The sequence below is a fragment of the Melanerpes formicivorus genome, unplaced genomic scaffold, assembly GCF_026170545.1.
Source record: "Melanerpes formicivorus ecotype bairdi unplaced genomic scaffold, bMelFor1.0.p_v2 SCAF_11, whole genome shotgun sequence".
NCBI lineage: Eukaryota > Metazoa > Chordata > Aves > Piciformes > Picidae > Melanerpes > Melanerpes formicivorus.
The window spans coordinates 15,565,481-15,584,518 of record NW_027142363.1 but is presented as its reverse complement, the minus strand read 5'-3'; the positions used below and the strand labels follow the sequence as shown (position 1 = coordinate 15,584,518).

Sequence of the window (19,038 nt, the reverse complement as noted above, 5' to 3'; positions counted from 1 at the left end):
GTTCTATAAAGTTACTGTAGTGGTTTGAGCCTTAACTGAGAGTTAAAAGCTCAAATGGGGAAAAGGCTGAGAATCTCTTCCCCACTCCCCCCACCTCCTCCCTCCAAACAGGGAGAGGGAAAAAAAACAGGGTAAGGAGCAAATCCACTAAACAACAATCTGGAGTCAGCTTGGAAGTAGAGAGGTGAATAATTTTTTCTTCAAATTATATATATGACAATAACAGGGAAAAAAAAAGGTTCACAAGGGCAAGGAACAAGAATGGATGGGAAGGGGACAGAAAAGAATAATACAAAACCAGTCTTTCTCTGAGGAGGTGCGGAGGCAGCAGAGAAAAGGATCAGGTCCGGCCACATGGCTGAGGAGCAGGAGGGCAGCTGCAGTAGCTCTCATCCAGCAGAGACAGGAGCCAAAAAGGAGATCCAACAGCTATGATGTCCTGCTTTTTATACCCTAGCTGGGCAGGGAGGGGGGAGTGGAATAGACAGGGAGAAACGCCCTTCAGGGAGGGTAAAGTACCCTCAAGCCCTCCACCCTGCTTTCTTCTTTTGTTTTCAGAAAAAGGCGTTAACCCACCACAGTTACTTATTTCCAGTGGAGGAATCAGCACATGTATGGATGGAAATGATTCACTTGATACACTCCCCTTGGACTTCCAAAAGCTTTAGAGAATATTCCTTATCAAACAAAGAAAATAAGGAGTTGTGGCTTAAAAGGGTCTTTGTGTGACTAAATAACTGGTTTAAAGCCTGGATGTCAGGAGTAAATTTGTCAGGGATCTATGCTAGGATAATGTTGAACATTACTGTTCAACAAATCAGTAAATGGTCTGGGAAAACAGATGAGCACAGAGGTGAAAAAGTTGGTGGTGAGGCTGAATTGTTCAGGATAGTAAGGGAAGGGGCTAGTTCTGAATAGTTTTAGAAGGATCTTATAAGACTAAGTGACTGTGCTATAAAGCAGTAAATGAAATTCAATGTAGGTGAGTGTAAAATGATAGACATGGGAGAAAACTATTAACAGAATGTGGTGGGTTGGAATTACACCCAAACCAAAACTGACAGACTAGCTCAGATGGAGGGAAATGAAGCTATATTTACAAGCAAAACTACAATCTAGAAATACAAAATGCAATGAATATATTAAAAATGTACAATATTTACATAGTTTTACAACTTATAAACAACACAAGAACACTGCTGGACAAAACTGGGGGTGGGGTTCCACTAGTTTTCCCCTCTCCCTTTCAGACAAGGGAAAAAAGAAAGAGGGGAAAAGCAGAGAGCAGCTTGCTAGTACTTAGTCACAAGAAGAACACAGCCAAGGTAAATAACAATCAAGCAAAAGCACCAGCTAGTATCAGCTAGAGCAAAGATGCTGAAAAGAGTGAGAGTTGGTTTGTACAACTAACTTTACGTTAGTAATCAGTCCAATGGGATTATTTAGACCTTATCGTTATTTTCCCTTTACATCCAACAGTAATTTATTTACATTCTACCACTTTCTACTCAATCTGTGGAAAATTTTCTTAGGCATCAGCCTAAAACTACCACACCAGTCCTGACCTCACATGTAAAGTTATTGAATCTTAATGCAGACTGTCCCAGAATGAAATAAAAGATTAGGAATTCATGTGAAGAAAACAGAACAAAGTCGATCATATCTTTCCTACCTTATTAATCCAGGGCCTTATATACTGGGCACAGTGGTGTCAGAAAGGCATCAAGGTGTGGAACAACTTCCTTGTAAGGACTGACATAGGCTTGATGATGTTCATAGCAAAGTAAGTAGAGGTTTTTGCCACAGATTTCAGTGGTCTAGATCAAAATTGATTCCCCAAGAAACATTTAGTATGATCACTGCCTGATCTTTGATAGTGTTTGGTATAGTCACAGAATAGTGACTTTTAATCATATCTTTCTCCTGTATTGTCATTAATAAATAAACAGTATTTGTAGTTTATTATCTTGGGTATGCCAGGAAATGAAAGCACTGCTACATACATCATTACAATTATGTCATTGCAGCATCCAAACAAATGCACAGATTAGTCACTGTAGGGATAACAGGTTACATACTTACTCAATAGTCATTCTTGAAACCATATCCAAAGTTGTGAAACCTGCTGCCATGAAGTTATTTTTATACTGACCCATTTTTATGGAGTCCAGCCAGTCACTGACTGAAACAAACAAAGGATATTCTGGAACTTCACCAGGTGAATCTGGCATTCTGTAAGAAAACAATTGCAAAGGTTACCAAAGCAGTACAAACTCCCTTCAGGGAGTTGTAGAGAGCAATAAGGTCTCCCCTGAATCCTTCTTCTCCAGGCTAAGCAACCCCAGCTCCCTCAGACTCTCTTCATAGGGCAGTGCTCCAGACCCCTCACCAACTTTGTTGCCCTTCTCTGGACACTCTCCAGCAAGTCAACGTCCTTCCTAAACTGAGGGGCCCAGAACTAGACACAGGACTCAAGGTGTGGCCTAGCCAGTGCAGTGTACATGGGCAGAATGACCTCCCTGCTTCTGCTGGCCATACTGTTCCTGATGCAGGCCAGGATGCCATTGGCCCTCCTGGCCACCTGGGCACACTGCTGGCTCATGTTCAGCCTACCATCGACCAGTACCCCGAGGTCCCTCTCTGCCTGGCCGCTCTCCAGGCACTCTGTCCCCAGCCTGTAGCACTGCCTGGTGTTGTTGTGGCCACAGTGGTGAAGGCTCACAACTTCCTTTGTCTTTGTACATTTTGTGTAATGAAACTGTAGGATCAGAATGCAGTAAATACACACTGCTGTCTGTAAAAGATTTATGATACCTTTTAGGAAAGAGGTGTAATTTATTTAAAATTAAACTCTAGGCAGTGAAAGCCATCCAACATTAACTAATGGAATATAATCTACATATAATGTAGGACGCAACAGACCAAATTTCACCTGTGTATGTTGAAGTATTCAACACACCGATTTTCATTCTTATTATCAAAACAACAGAAAGAAACTGAAGGACAGGAGAACACAGGTAAATACAAACCTCAGTTAAGTACTTACCACGAGCCCTTCCAACCTGAATTACTTTTATGATTGTGCAGTTCTATAGAATAACTGCTGACCTTGTAAGTTAATAGTAACACAATAATCCTTCAGACTGACTGTATTGAACATTCCCAAATGAATGGAGAAATTTTCCCAAGCAAGCGAGCTCAATAAAACCTTGATTGCAAGAACAGAGGACTAACTTTTTCAATCTCAAATAAAGTTTTAAAAGAAGAATAGATAAATATGCATTACTCTGTTGCTAAATAAAGTGACCCAGTAGCAAGTCATATATAACTTGCTTTTTCAGTCTCAAATAATGTTTTCAATATGTTGGGCTAGGAACTGGCTGGAGGGCCAAGCCCAGAGAGTGGTGGTGAGTGGTGCCACATCCATCTGGTGGCCAGTCACCAGTGGCGTCCCCCAGGGATCAGTGCGGGGCCCCATCCTCTTTAATATCTTCATTGATAATCTGGATGAGGGGATTAGGTCCATCATCAGTAAATTTGTGGATGACACCAAGTTGGGAGCAGGTGTTGATCTGTTAGAGGATAGAAGGGCTCTGCAGAAGGATCTTGACCGGCTGGACAGATGGGCAGAGTCCAACAGGATGGCATTCAACAAGTCCAAGTGCCAGGTGCTGCACTTTAGCCACAACAACCCCATGCAGCCCTACAGGCTGAGGTCAGAGTGGCTAGAGGACTGCCAGTCAGAAAGGGATCTGGGGCTACTGATTGACAGCTGGCTGAACATGAGCCATCAGTGTGCCCAGGTGGCCAGGAGGGCCAATGGCATCCTGGCCTGCATCAAGAATAGTGTGGCCAGCAGGAGCAGGGAAGTCATTCTATGATTCTGTGAAATAAAGTGACCCAGTAGCAAGTCATATATGTATTTACATGCATGTATGCAGAGACCACTAATTCTAGTGCATGGACATTGAGTCTGAGTAGTCTGTGGTAGATAAATTGGCTGTAGCCCTAAATATAGGCTTTCCTATTAATGTTTACATTCAGCCTTTCTTATAGCAAGGTACCAGCCACACTCTTTACCCTGTTGCTCAGCCCTTCCCCAAACCATATAAACCATCCTCTTAATCCATGGAAGTTCTCACCAAGACCCACAGAGGTCTTATAAACCCAGGGAGTCTCTATGAAAACACCTTCATTGTCAAGTGAATTTCAGCTAGTGAAGTAAGTGAGGCCATCTGGACCTTCACAGATTTCCAGGGACATCTTGGATCAATAAGCCTAAAAAATCTGACAGAAATGATAGATTCTTTTACCACAGCCTTGTTTCTCCTATTGCTGCATTTATTTCAGTAATATTATTGTTAATGTATAAAACTTTGGGCAACACCATAAAGAATTGGTTGTAGAATGGCAGCAGCATGATATCTCATTTGCTCACTGTTGCCATTCTTCTGTAGATAAATAAAGATTTAGCAAGCTAAGACACAACTGCTTCCTGCAGGAAATTACTCCAAGGCAGTTCAGAAATTGCTTGAGCACTGTCAGGTAGAGAGACAGGCTGTTCAATGGAGAAAAAATTACAAAGAGCAAACAAGCACACAGGGGAAGCACACATACACACAAAAAAGTTGAACAAAGAGACTCACAAAGATTAAGGACAGACAGTGCACACACACACCAAAAAAAACAACCCTAGTACAACCTGCTTGACTTGAGAAAAACACTGCATGAACAATAAAACCAACCTTAAAAGAGGCTTCAAGTTATTTGAACACCCCCCCCCCAACTTTATGAATTCAAAACTTTGTATCTCTCTCCAACCTCTAGTTAATGCCCTAAAACATTTAAGGGGTAGCTACCATGCATTATAAAAAAAAAAAAAAACTAACAAAACAACCAACCAAAAAGAAATCCCACAAAAAACCAAAACCAAAACCCAGACTACTGAAAAGAGTCTTACACGAGTATGTCCTCCACAAGGGTGTGAAGGGTGCTTGGATTGCGGATCAGTTTGTCCAGGAAGTTGACAATGTCACTGAATTTTGGGCGGTGGTTCCTCTCCTTTTGCCAGCAGTGAAGCATTAGTTGGTGAAGAGAAGCTGGGCAGCCCATGGGAGCTGGAAGCCTGTAGCCTTCTTCAATAGACAGTATAACCTAAAGAATCATAGAATCAATCAATAAGGTTGGAAAAGACCTCAAAGATCAGCAAGTCCAACCTATCACCCAGCACCTCATGAGTAACTAAACCACCCTCACTTCATACATTGCAGGGGTTTTACTCAGCACATGGGGACTGGCTAGAGTGTGGCCAGAGGAGACATGAAATATTTTGTAAGCATATGAAGCACAATAGGCACTTTTAAAAGGCTCTCTGGCCATCCTCTTCAAACAGCCAAGAAAGGAGGAGGAAGAGAAGAGAAGAAATAACTAACCTGTATCACCCCCTTTTTCATCCACTTCAGACTGACATACTGGTGGGGGTTACAGGACCACCTTATATAGCCACTGCATACTGGAATGCCCTAGTATTTGCATCCTGACAAAGTGTCAGTGTGTGGCAATGTCATGGTACAATGAAGCACTACACGTGCACATTGCAGCACTTGGCAAATTTATTTGGTGATAATATGTTCCTGCTAATTGCTAAGAGTCTGATTAATTCTAGCAATGCCTCGCACACCGAGTTGCAGTGAAGCACAATATTATTTTGTACACCAGAAACCTAGATGTCCAAGCTGTTTATGATGAAAGAAAAGTTATTAACATTGTGATGTCACTGTATACCCTAAAGTGAGTAAAACTTTGAGATTCAGCAGATATGGAAATCCTATTTGATCAAGATTTAGGAAGAAATGGATCTGATGTCACAGATAAATTCCATGTGTTAAAAATCACATTTAAATCCCATGTATTAAAAATCACATTTGATCAGAGTTAAGGGAGGCTTTCTTTGTAACAAAAAGCAATGTCTGAAAAGGACATTAGCGGCCCTGTGTGATAGGAGGTAATGAACGTAGATAAGGTCCATGGAAAGCTGTCTGGATTCATTCTATGTAAGATTTTTAAAAAGGGAAGGAAAGGTTCTTCAAGGAGTGACAGTGGCAGTGGGGGATGATGATAGAAGTGACATTGTAAAATGAAATGGTGTTGTAAATAAAAGAATGGAAAGATAGTAAGTGGACAATCAAAAACAAAGCAGGGAAAAGGACCAACCCCTGCCACACACACACATAAGCCTTGCAAGTAAAAATCCAACTAACGCTGATGTTCTCTAAAGTATAAATGATTGCACACACATTTATAGCAACACAGTGCACTTATCAGAAACATACTTACTGCATTTATACCTACATTTATCCTGCTTTAAGGAGACATTTATAATTTTCACTTGATGTGTGTAGATACTGCAAACATATTAATGCAATTGGAAGGGGGTACAGTAATCTGTTTACATCAAGTAAGTGTTTTATAGCACAAGCTGTAGCTTCAATATATTCAATCTTAATATCCTGGAATATATCCTCATTCTCATTATGAATTCTGAATTGATATCTTTGGCTTTGTTCAGCAATGCCTAAAGCTTATGCTGCAAGCATTATGCAAATAAATAAGAATAATGAAACTGCATTATAACCTTAGCTACCCTTCATGGCATGGTAAAAAATAGAACAAAGGTCTTGTAGTTGGACACAGCTGGGTGTCTGAGTTTTATAAAGTGAGGTGACTTGGTCCTGCAGTGTATAGCCCTCTTGTAGCATGGCAGAAACAGCTACGCATGAAAAACAAGTATTTGCAATGCAATGCAATGCAATGCAATGCAATGGATCTGCACAGGGTAAGTGTCAGAGCCATCGGCAACAGCACTGGGAATTACAGGCTACTCCAGAGGCAACATTACTTGCCACAGGGATCTCTGAATTCTATACAGCTGTGAATACTGATAGATCTCATTTGTGCAGACAGGTCTGGCTACGTCTAACAGTAAATGATATGTCAATATGATAATCCTTCCACCTGCTGCTCTGGCTATTTGTTCATCTCCCTGGGTTTTGCTTTAATGGTCCAAATTCCAGGCTGCTGAAATGGCTGCTACAGGGAAAAATACTACCAGATCATCAGAGAAATATGTGCTCCAAAGCCTTTCCTCCTCATGATGATGAAGTCCCTCAGATTCCTCCTGTTACAGACTCAGGATGGGTGAGATATAGTCCCACGTGCATGAAATTTTATTCACAAAACTGTCCTTCTTGTGTGTCTAAAACAGTTTTGTCACAAGTGGCTTCATAAAGCACAGGTATATATTGTACTGTGGGGTATAGCGTAGCTGATGGTGACTGAAGAGGCAATCTTCAGTGGCACAGAAATGCAGATATCACAGCCTTTGCATGTAAATGTACCTGTTGCAGATGATGAATTTATCAAATATATTGTGTTTTTTAAGGCAAAAGGAAAGCTTCTCTGCTTTTACGAGACGTGCAGTATTCGCTCAGCGCAACAATAGCGAGCTGATGAGGTGTTTCTGGAATAATTTATTCAGGGAAAAAAAAAACCCAAAAGCAACCACAATTTCCCAGAAACTGTATTTTCCCTGACACACTCTATTTCACTGTATTTTTCAAAAAGAAGTTGCAGCGCTTTTTGTTTCCTCTCTTGTTCCAGGGGAATGTTTCAGTACGCAGAGAAATGCCAGCTGGTACTGGGATAATTATCATTTCTCATCAATACCAGCACGCTTTAAAAATAAACGGCAAATATTGCCTCATTGCCCTTGTGAGGCAAGTATTATTTTTAGAGATTAAGAAACAAGGGTAAAGATATGGTAAGTATCTAATACTGCAATGGGAATTAAATCTCAAAGAAAGAATTAGAGCTGCTTAGTTCCTTGTTCAGTTAGTTACTCAGGTATTTTAGCTCCCGCTTTGCTACTTGCATAGCACCCGTCTCTGAACAGGGGAATTAGATATCCATATACATAAAAGGGAACAAGTATTACACTTTTCTTGGTAACATACAATTACATAGTATTTAAAAGTTATTCCTGTCAACATCTTTTAAATGTCTTTTCTTTTTTTTTTCCTTGCCAGTTTAAGGTGAAAAAGGACCACATGAACTGTAAAATGATATAAACATCTGTATCTCCAGGAGGACATAGCAGCAGGTCTAGCACTTGGTGTCACTCTTTCCACGCTGGCAAGTCAATGTCCCATCTCTTCAGCCCAAAAGAATTGAAACATTAGCTGAGTTACTATGCAACCTAAGCCCTGAGTCTGATAACAAAATGGCCAGTTACTGCTCTCTGGTTCTGGTTTTGTGATGCACACTTGATGAGTAGCAAAAGGAAAACGTGAAATCACTCTGTGCTGCCATCAAACACTGGGACAGAGGCTGCATGTTTATTTGCAGTGATGACTATATTTAAAAATCATGAGAAGGTCTTGTTGGTCAGCATTAGGGTGAATAAAATGGGTCAGGTGTATTTTTATAAGTAACACTTCTGGGCAGGTAAGACTATAGACTTGGAAAGGGAATATTTTTGCAGGTAACACAGGTAATTATTTCCATGCTTTTTCATGCTTAGGCTTTTATTTATATAAAGGGAACTCTACTTTTTGTATAGTTTTGTAGACAGATGAAATTGAACACTGGAGCCTGTTAAATACATTCTGTCATTTTTTTTTATTTCATGTTAGACACAGCTGTAAAGGTTGAAGGCAGAGTTAATACTAAATACAAATTATGGTACTAAATCATCTGAAAAATACTTTATAGACTTCTGCATAAAATGTCTGCACTCTTGTGCATCAATAATTTGAAATTGGCCAAAATGGCATTAGAAAATTAAGATGTAATCTTTCTGATAGTTTAATTATTAACAGTAGCATAGATTTTTGCTTTTGAAAGTTAACTGACAGATTTTTTAATGAGACTAAGACAGAAGACAATCCAGAGGGACATTGCCCCTGTGTCCTACTGACATCTGAAAAATCTACCAGGAGGGAGAAGCAGCTGCTCATGCCTCATGGTACAGAGCCAATCCCAGGTGCCTGCCAAGTGTTTTGATGTCTCTAGGATGAAAGAACTCTATTAGGGTAGGTTATTTATACTGTTACAAGAACCTTATATAGATGAAATTACTTCTCTTCTGTTTTCTATAGTAGTTTTCTTGTGTATTGATTACAAAACATTAATTTTTATCTTTTTTTGAATGCTGTAGTTTTACAACATGCACTAATTTATACAGTGGCCTCTAACAGGTATCCCAGTAGACTTCACTCACAGCTGTTCTGCAAAACAAATGCATGGAATATAAATCGTACTTTCCTCACATGAGCATTAGCAAGCCAGGCTCTTAGTGCAGTCTGTTCATCAGCACATTAGTTTCCTTGGAAAGTTCAATATCTTAGCTAATGTTTATTAATTAAGCAATAAGATATGACAGACTGTGCAGCAGCCCTAATTAGGGACACCTCTGGTGCCTGCCACACATCTATGAAGTGCATTAATCAGCACCAACACAGGTTGGAAGTGACTTACCAGAATAATAACATGGTTATTTACTTAAACAAGAGCATTTCTCAATGTTAGTTATGTTTTTAAGCTTCTACATTACACTGTGTACAGTATATGAGAGGCATTTTCAAACTCAGTTGCCTAGAGTTCAGTCTCCAAATCCCTGCTTATGAATATAAATAGAGGGTGCTAAATTTGCAGAGGTGTTGAGGCTGTCTGGCTTGCACTGACCTGATAGGACTTGTGAAGAGTTGTCATGTCTGATAATCAGACTGGGTTTATTTAGGTGGCAGGTACCAGTTTAACTCTTCATATCAGCTTGGGGTCTGTGCTACCTGTGCTGGCTGCTCACTATTTCATAGCTGTCACTGAGGGGCCGAGACAAGAGACCCTCAGAAGTGTTAGTTCAGCCGTACAATACATCTGCCTGAAGATGTGCTGACCTAGCAAACCTGCCTCAGATGGCTCTGAACTTGCCTCTCCTAACATCATCTCCCTTTGGGTAGGGCTGGGCATCTCATTGCCTTCTATGTTATTGTGGCAGTTCAGTCTGGGTGCCTCCTGTTGCTGCCACACAAGCTTCATCTCCAGTGTCCCGAGGGTGCAGCCCAGGAGGAGGACACAGGAAGCTGCATATTTCATACCCATAATATCCTGTGCCCTATAAATCCAGCTGTAAAGTCTTTCTCTTCCCCTTTCTTCCCTCTCTGCTCCCATGGGAGATGCTCCCTATCAGGTAACACTGGGGGCCTGGCTAGGCCTAATGTCAGGAGGAGAAGGGGGAGGGACAGCCTCAGCCCTAGGCAGCCTGAGACCAGCCTAGCCGGGGGGGGGTGGGGGGTGGTAGAGAAAGAGCCCTGGGTGTATTTGTTATACCCTCAGGTGGGGAGAAGGGAAGTGCAGGGAGGCTTTTGGGTGTGCAGTAGGGGACTCTGGATGCTTCGGGATTCTTTTGTCACTATGCTTTGTAGGATTTCTGTAAAACACCAATTGCTTTTCCATTTAAGCTTTCCATCACTTCTGCACTCCATTTGTGTGATGAGTGTCATTCTTTTGCCACTCTCAGAGACAAGAGAGGATCTGCCTGGCCTTAAACCACAACATGTAAGGAATAAACATTTGTCTATCAGCCACTGAAAACATCGCTTGCCTATGCAGAGTCTAAAAGTGAATCAATTTCCCAAAGTTAATTAGAAAAGCAGTTTGTAAAGGGAAATAGCAAAAACCAGACACAGATCTGTAGGTGTTATACTTGCCACATTTCCAGTACTTTACAAAACCCCACCCAATTCAATAAACATCTTTATGACTAACTAGAGAAAAGTTCCATCAGGATTGAACACATTTAAGTGTTCCAGTGTTAATGTTGCCAGGCATTTTTCATTTTTTTTTGTAGCAGAACCTCTGACTGAACCTTAAGAGTTTTAAGTGTCTCATGAATCTGCTTAGTGCATGTCCCTCTCTGTCACTTTCACTGCCTGTGGTGGGTTAACACACATTCTGAAAACAAAAAACAAAGCAGGGTGGAGGGCTTGCAGGTACTTTGCCCTCCCTGCAGGGCGTTTCCTCCTGGGAAGCTGAGTCTGTTCCACTCTCCCATCCCTGCCCAGCTAGGGTATAGAAAAAGCAGGGCATTGCAGCTATTAGCTCCTTTTGGCTCCTGCCTCTCCTGGATGAGAGCTACAGCAGCTGCCTTGCTGCTCCTCTGCCATGTGGTCGGACCTGATCCTTCTCCCTGCTGCCTCCATGCCTCTTCAGAGAGAGACTGGTTTTGTATTATTCTTTTTTGCCCCCCTCCCATCCATCCTTGTTCTTTGCCCTTGTGAACCTTATTGTTTGAAGAAAACTCTTTACCTCTCTGCTTCCAAGCCAACTCCAAATTATTGTTTGGTGGGTTTGCTCCTTCCTTTTTTTTCCCTTCTCTGTTGGGAGGGAGGAGGGGGGAGTGGGGGAGAGATTCTCAGCCTTGCCCCCATCTGAGCTCTTAACTCCCAGTTAAGGTTTAAACCACCACACTGCCGTAGGTACAGTGTCACTGACCTTTGGGAAAATACTATTCTTTCTCAAAATAAGCTCATGTGAATTCAGGGCAATTTATTTTACTAAAAGAAATGTTCCAACATTCAGCAAAGTAAGCTTTACAATATGTCTAATAACTTGAAGTTTCCTAATGACATTTAGAGTCACTAAATGTATTTAGAAGGTCACAGGTGCTCACTGTTAACATTTTGGCACTGAAAGTCTGTAGGTAGGGCTCTGGAGAAAAGGATTGTGCTGTGCACTGCTGAACTGCAGGGAAGGCCCCCAGGAGTCAGCATTGATAACAAAACCAGCATCAATAGGGCCCACACCTTTATTCTGTATTAACAGATAAATGTTATTACATGAATGTAGGAATAATTAAACATTGCTGTCTTCATGCTTTAGCAGAATATTTAATATACTCTAAATGGAGGGCTTGCTTTATGAATTCTAACTGATACCATGGTCATAGGGTCTGATGGAAGGGAAAAGGACAAGCTGAAGCCAGCCTCAAAGAAAGGGAGAGGCAGCTGGAATGAAGGTACGTGTTGTGCACTACTCTCACCTCGTGGCTTGGACTGTATGTGAGGGTCCTACCGGTCATTCAAGCCCTCTTCCTAGGAGGTGAATAGTGGGGCAACTGTCTGTCTCCACTAGTTCCAAAATAGTGGTATCACAAGTGGGAGAGTCAAGAGGTGGGCTGGTGAAGGACACAGTGTGAGGAGAAGGATTATCATTATAGAAAAAGAGATGATGGCAGTTGGGCTTCTCATGGAGACTTGACCTAACATCAGATGAAATCACAGCTGGCAAGATGACACAGCAGAAAAAACATCTTCTCCCTCACCACCTCCTAGAGCTGCAGTCAATACCATCACCTGCAGTTAGATAAACAGACTGGAAAGATGAGGGGCAGAAGCAGAGTTACAGAGAGGTGACACTGCAGTTAGAAGCACTGGCACTGCACAGATGCCAGACACCATGGTACGGCTGACTATTCAGAATTTTCTGTCTTCATGGGCTTCTTTGATTTCTAAAAAAAGCCCAGCTATGAATGGTGTGCTGCAGAGGGAAGGGGGAAATTAAATGCTAATTATATGTTAAGGAAAACCAGGTAAAATTCTACTGCACAATACATTCAGAGAATGTGCCAGTGGCAACTGACAGGAACAGCAAAATGGACTCTGAGCTGATGCTGCATTTTTGATGGTGCAGTCCATCAACCCAGGAGGGCTAATGGGGGTGGAAGGGGAGTCCTGCTTGTAAAGGCACATGTGGACATTGCACTTACTACTCAGAAAGCACTGAGTGGACAAGTTTGTGCTCCATTAAGGCACAAACTGAAACCCATGAAATTCCATCAAAACATAATAAAATGCTTTTCTATTGTGCATGTGACTGAACATTGGCACAGCCTGCCCAGACAGGTTGTAGAGTCTCCACTCGTGGAGATACTAAAAAAATGATCAGAGCCAGCCATGGACAGACTGCTTTAGCTGACCTGGCTTGACCCAGCTCAGTGGGGCTGGACTAGACAATCTCAAAAGGTCCCTCAACCTCAGCTGCTGTGTTATTCCATGACAGCTACTACCATTTTCCCAGTTTCTTGTATTGTTCAGTCTTCAGTTAAAAGAAAGCTTGCAGTGAAACTAACCAATGCATCTATTAGTTTGGGAAGGCAGAAAATGTGAATTTTGATAAAAGGTACATTCCATGCAATGCAGGGTCATCAAGTTCTGTAACAGCATACTAACGATGGCTAGGCTGATATTGCCTGTTCTGAACGAAGAGCTCAAGAATAGAACCCTCTGCTATTGCAAGGCTGAAGCAATGTCCCACACTCGTTATCAATCAGCTCCTAAACCACCACATCAGACAGTACCAAAATAATGTCCTCACTGAAAAGAAAAGGACTATCTCAGATCTGTAGCTGTTTGGTCTCTTCAATCAGCCACTACTGCCTGGTCGATCAACAGGAAATAATGCTAGCCCTGCTAGTATTTTTTGTGTGTTTCTGGATATTTTGGGGTGATATCCCACCCCCCACCCCCCCTTTTCATTCTGAAACACTCTGAAATGATAGTTTTTTTTAATGAAAATCCCTCTCAGATCCTAATCCCCAAATGACTGATCATCCTTAACAAGCTTGAATATCTGAATAACTTAGCAACAATATAAACCCAGCCACCCAGGTAAAGTCTTTTCAACTCTCCAGAACCAATGCAGAGGCATTCTAGGCACATATGTGAGAGGTTAAGATGGGTTGCCTAATATACTGGATTTTGGTATAGATATTGATGGCTGGTGTGAAGACTGAGTATACCAGTTTGATCTGCCATTGGCACATATCAAACAAAATAATTAGTGAAAATGTAAATTGTGGTGGAGAAAACCCATTTCTTCCATGATGCATTTCCTAGAACAAGATATCAATTTTATTATAAGCAAATATGGGGAGGGTGTGTGGTTTTTTTTTTTCCTTTTTGTTGTTTGTTTTGTTTTGTGTTGTTTGGTTTGGTTTGGTTTGGTTTGGTTTGGTTTGGTTTGATTTGTTTTGTTTTGGTTTGGTGTGGTTTGGTTTTCCCCCAGTTGGGAAGGATTAAGCATAGCAGGTCAGGGAATGACAATAATTTTGAAGAAACATTTTATCAGCTTGCAGATTAGTCCTAGGCAGTACTTACATCCTGGTTGGACATCTCCCAGTATGGTCTCTCACCGTAGGACATCACCTCCCACATCACAATCCCATAGCTCCATGCATCACTTGCTGAAGAGAACTTCCGGTAAGCTATAGCTTCAGGTGCAGTCCACCTTATGGGGATTTTTCCACCCTGGAAAAGATGTTGAAAACTGGTCAGTAGGACTAGAATGCAGAATAACATATATTTAAGAGAAAATTGAAAAAAAAAAATGGATCCAGGAGATGCTGAGATTCTCCATTCTCTCCTCTGTCAATTTGCTGCAAGTGGACAGGAAGAAATACAAACTTTTCAGAATTTGATAAAAATTTGTTTTCATTGGTACTCTAATTCATGAAAACCAGCACTTCTAGAAAACAAAACTCAGTTCAAAGAAGAGAAGCCATTTTAGCCTAATTCATGTTTGTTCAGTCATATAATTAGTCAGGAGATGTCTTTTCACTGAAAACATCCAAAGCCCAAAATTCTCAGCATGTTGACATTTAAACTCTTTTTCCTTAAATGAAATAGAAAAATCTGTTGCAAAAAAATGTTAAAGCATTTAATAAAATTATATAATCAGAAAGGGAACTGCAGGTTTTCTATTTTATTTTTTTTTGCTTTGATAATCTCCTTTCATTTGTATTGTGCCCTTTACATATCCAGGCCAGTAGCAAATCAGATGTGCTAGGTGTTTCCTTAGGATATTTCGTATTTTTGTTCTGTTTAACTTAAAATCCAACACCGCAAAAACCAAAACCAAAATAACACAAAACCCAAAATCAACCAAAAAAACCCAAGAAAAATAAACCCACAACCAAAAAATCCCAACACAACCCACCCAAACCACAAACCTGACTTGTTGTAAGACCACAGCATGCAGAACTTCTTTCTGTCACTTGCAATTTAAACCATTGAATCTCTTCTACGCTCTTCTATGCTTCTATTTAGTTTCTCTAAGAAAACTTCTTTTCCATTTCAGAACAAAGTATGACTTCTCCAGATAGATTTATCTTTTAAAAAGTATACATTTGTTATCATTCTTCATTTCAGTCTTAATTCATTAATTAGAGAGAGCGAGCAGTATGCTTAAACTGCCAGTAGATGGTGGAAGGAGGCAGGCAGAACTGAGCTCATTTAGCAACAGTTGCTTTCAACAAGCACTAAGATTCTGCTTAGCATTGTAATTGTATTTCTGACAGAAGCAAAAGAAGAAATGAACTAGAACATCCATTTTGCAATCGAAGAGAAGCCACAGTTTAAGTATGTAAATCTCTGTTAATTTGCTGTGAATGTATAGAAAGTTGTCTGCAAGTTGCTGAGGCCTGACTTCAACTGACTGAGATGTTTCTTCTACCAAACAAGTGTTCAAAAGCAAAGCTCTGTGTCTCTGATGATGTGCCAGTAAGCTAACTTCTCATCTCTAAGTCTCAGGTGCTGCTGAAGAATGTATGGTTAAAGTTTATGTTGTGTGATAGCAGCCAAGATGTCATTTGCATGATACAGTTTTTGCAGCTGCTTTTTAAATTGCAGCTGCTTTTAAAAAGCGTTTTCTTGCTTAGCTCTGGTTGAAGTCAGTGGCAAAGCACTTACTGATTTTAGCAACAGTAAGGTAAAAATAATTATTTCGTATTTTTCTACAGGAGCTTCCCCTACTCCCTTTTCTTAGTGCAATAATCTGGTGGTCAGATCACTACTCTAGCATGTCAGAGGTGCAAGGGAATTTATGCCCCATGTGCTGCCATCTCTGAGCCTGCCCTAGCCAGCCCTGCAGGGTGTGATGCTTATGGTCCCCTCCTGTTACGATTGTTCCACTTGGGAAGCAATTACAAATACTTTTGGATATGAGAATAGAATAGAATAGAATAGAATAGAATAGAATAGAATAGAATAGAATAGAATAGAATAGAATAGACCAGGTTGGAAGAGACCTTCAAGATCATTGTGTCCAACCTATCATCCAACACCACCTAATCAACTAAATCATGCAACCAAGCACCCTATCAAGTCTCCTCCTGAACACCTCCAATGTCAGTGACTCCACCACCTCCCTGGGCAGCCCATTCCAATGGGCAATCACTCTCTGTGTAGAATTTCTTCCTAACCTCCAGCCTAAACCTTCCCTGGCGTATCTTGAAGAGATAAGGTGAAAAGGTAGATTTGTGGTAAGATATTATCCAAGGAAAGACCAGCCTAATTTCTCATTTCTTCCACAGGAAAGAGTTAAACCTTCTAAGCAAGTTGGATAAGAGCAATTTGGTTGCAATAGTATTTTGGTGGGATAGCTAAGTCCCAGTCAGTGAAAGATTTAGATATTTGGTGCCCCAGACATACACTACATGCTGGGCTGTCAAACCAAAAGGATGTGACCTCTGAGAAACAGTGTTAGGTCTAAATGTAGTTCAGAATATCTCCTCATATTTTATCCTTTTTATTGGATCAGGCTTAGTCCTTTATTTTTGAACATTTAATTGCCAAATGTAATTCCATCCTTAGGTCCCCGGCTTCTGCAGGTTTTTGGGGACAACCAATATTTTTCTGGCCTAAATTGCAGGGTTTTAGTAGGCATTTAAATCCTCCTTTGGACCTAGATATATGCACTTAAAAATGTAAACAACAGTCATGGTGATCCATCTCACAAGAGACTCTAACCTAATGTAAATATCCTTCCTCATCAGCATCCTGTCAGTCCTGGCTGACAATTGACATAGAAGGTGGCCATCAGGCGAAGGCAGCAAGCCAAGGTGAATCCAGCACAAGAATTCATTGCCAGAACCTTGTCTTACTAAGCAATCTCCCTGGATGCCTTTCACTTTATGTACACTCCAGATAGTTTTGGAGTGCCATACCAGCATTCAAGGAAGGATGCAAAAGAAAAAATGCATATTTTCTTCCCTTGTCTTTCCTGTCCTGACTGATCCCTTTTGGACTGAAAGAGTAGTGGCTCATTGAGTGTGAAAATGAGGCAGTTCACACTCAAGGGCATAAGATATATTCAGTATTGTAATTTCTGCTAGCTCTAATGACAAAGTGAAGCAAAACCTCTAATATTTTTACAATGGACTCATCTTCTGTATGAAGATATTATATTCATAAAAATGTAAATTTCAATACTGAACTGTGTTTGCAGAGTATCTTTTTATGTAGAAAAGTTGGTTTATTTATTTGAAAGCCATTCAAAAGGTGAGGATTGCACCTTAAGAGGTGTAGATGACTGAACAGTAGTAATAGCTGCTCATGCATAATAAAACACCACATTATGTTTGGAATAGCTGAAAGTACATGCCTTGTTTCTGATTAGTGTAATAAACAGTGTTAGTGATGTTGGATATGCCTTTTCACATTTGGATCTAACTGGGCAAATAATAAATGCCATGCTGTTTACACAATGCCTCACCTTCAAATTAACACAATGTGTAAACTGTTTACGTTCTACTACTGCAGCAATGGAATCTGTCACGGCTCCCTGTATCAGGAAGCCCTTATGCAAGCCCATTTTTGGTTTTTGGTTATTCTCTCTTTATGGGGGGCCAGGGGAAAGGGGCAGAAGGGGTGTTGTGAACCAAATTGTATTTCTGCCTCATCTCATACATTAATAATGATAGCAGTAAGAAGCTAGTTTTATTTTCATGGTAAAAACAAAACACTAAGACTGCTATTCAAATAATTAGAATTCAGCCTTTTTCCTTATGCTGCCAGCTGAATAGTATCTATCTTCTGATTTTCTCCTTGACTCTAATTGAATAAGCAATTTCACTGTGTGCCAAGAGTGCCCTTGCAATCAGAATATTAGGCTTATATTGCTTAGCTTGTAGAACTGTTTAGAGACCAGCCCTTGAAATGAAATTTACCCCTCATCCACACACTCCCACACACAGGCCTGTTTTCCTTACAGAGCTGGCAACAGCACAGTTTGCCACATATTTAAAGACAGAATTGGAACTACATATTGCAGATGGCTTGTTCTTTACCTGAAGCCATGCAAGAGAGAGAGAGAGAGAGAGTCTTCTCAAAATGCCATCTCATTTTGAAGTTTGGAACAAAAAAAAGCCTGCTTATGATCTTTTATGTGAACAGACCCTGGTGAAGCAACAGACACTGACATTACCTGCTGTCAATGGGTCACGAAGTCTTTCCCTTACTCTGCATTTTTGCCATCTACCTTTTTTTTTTAATTTATTTTGCATGTTGGAACATACTTTTTAAAAAACAAGAGGCATTACAGTTTCTTTAAATAAATATTTAAACACATTTTAAACTTCCAGCAGAACAGTGTAATGTAGCTACGGCACACTGTTCTACCAAGGTGAATGTCAGGATATGTCAGCAACCTCAAAATGCTTAGTGCGCAATATGACAGAGAGGGCACAGAAGCAAAGAAGGATGCCCAGAACTTTTGGCATGCCCTCCTAGCTAATTAAAGTGAGGAGTGACACCACTGAGAACCTTAGATATAAAACTAATGGTAAGATGTATGAGCTCTTACTGGGTGTGCAGAGGTAGCAATGCACCTAAGTGGCCAGAAACAAACACAAGCATCAGACTCACGATCTCCCAGAGCTAGCAGTGATGTGCAACAATGCCTGTTTCTGTTGAGAAGCCTGTTCTGTCTTTTCCTTGAATAACAGTGCAGAGGGGCTGTCATACAGCAGGCTGCAGTTTTACTAAATGGTGAGGTGAAAACCCATTAGTTGCATATATACAGACATCTAGAACTGACTGTTTCTAGGACAAAAGGTACTGAACTTTGTGTACCATTGTGCACTGATTCCTATGTATCTGTCAGTCAATAGTCCTTCTTGTTTGATGTTACTGAATTGTGTCCCAT

General features: G+C 40.7%; 1 protein-coding gene across 1 annotated transcript in view; it reads right to left on the bottom strand.

Moving 5' to 3' along the window:
• The window catches only part of EPHA6 (EPH receptor A6), a 255,468-nt gene that overhangs the window by 8,761 nt on the left and 227,669 nt on the right, over positions 1-19,038 (bottom strand). Inside the window, exons 12-14 of the mRNA XM_068144634.1 lie at positions 14,214-14,363; positions 4,961-5,154; positions 2,083-2,232 (exon numbers count right to left, since the gene is read on the bottom strand). Of these exons, the coding sequence (XP_068000735.1) occupies positions 2,083-2,232; positions 4,961-5,154; positions 14,214-14,363 (494 nt within the window). The remainder of the gene's footprint in view (positions 1-2,082; positions 2,233-4,960; positions 5,155-14,213; positions 14,364-19,038) is intronic.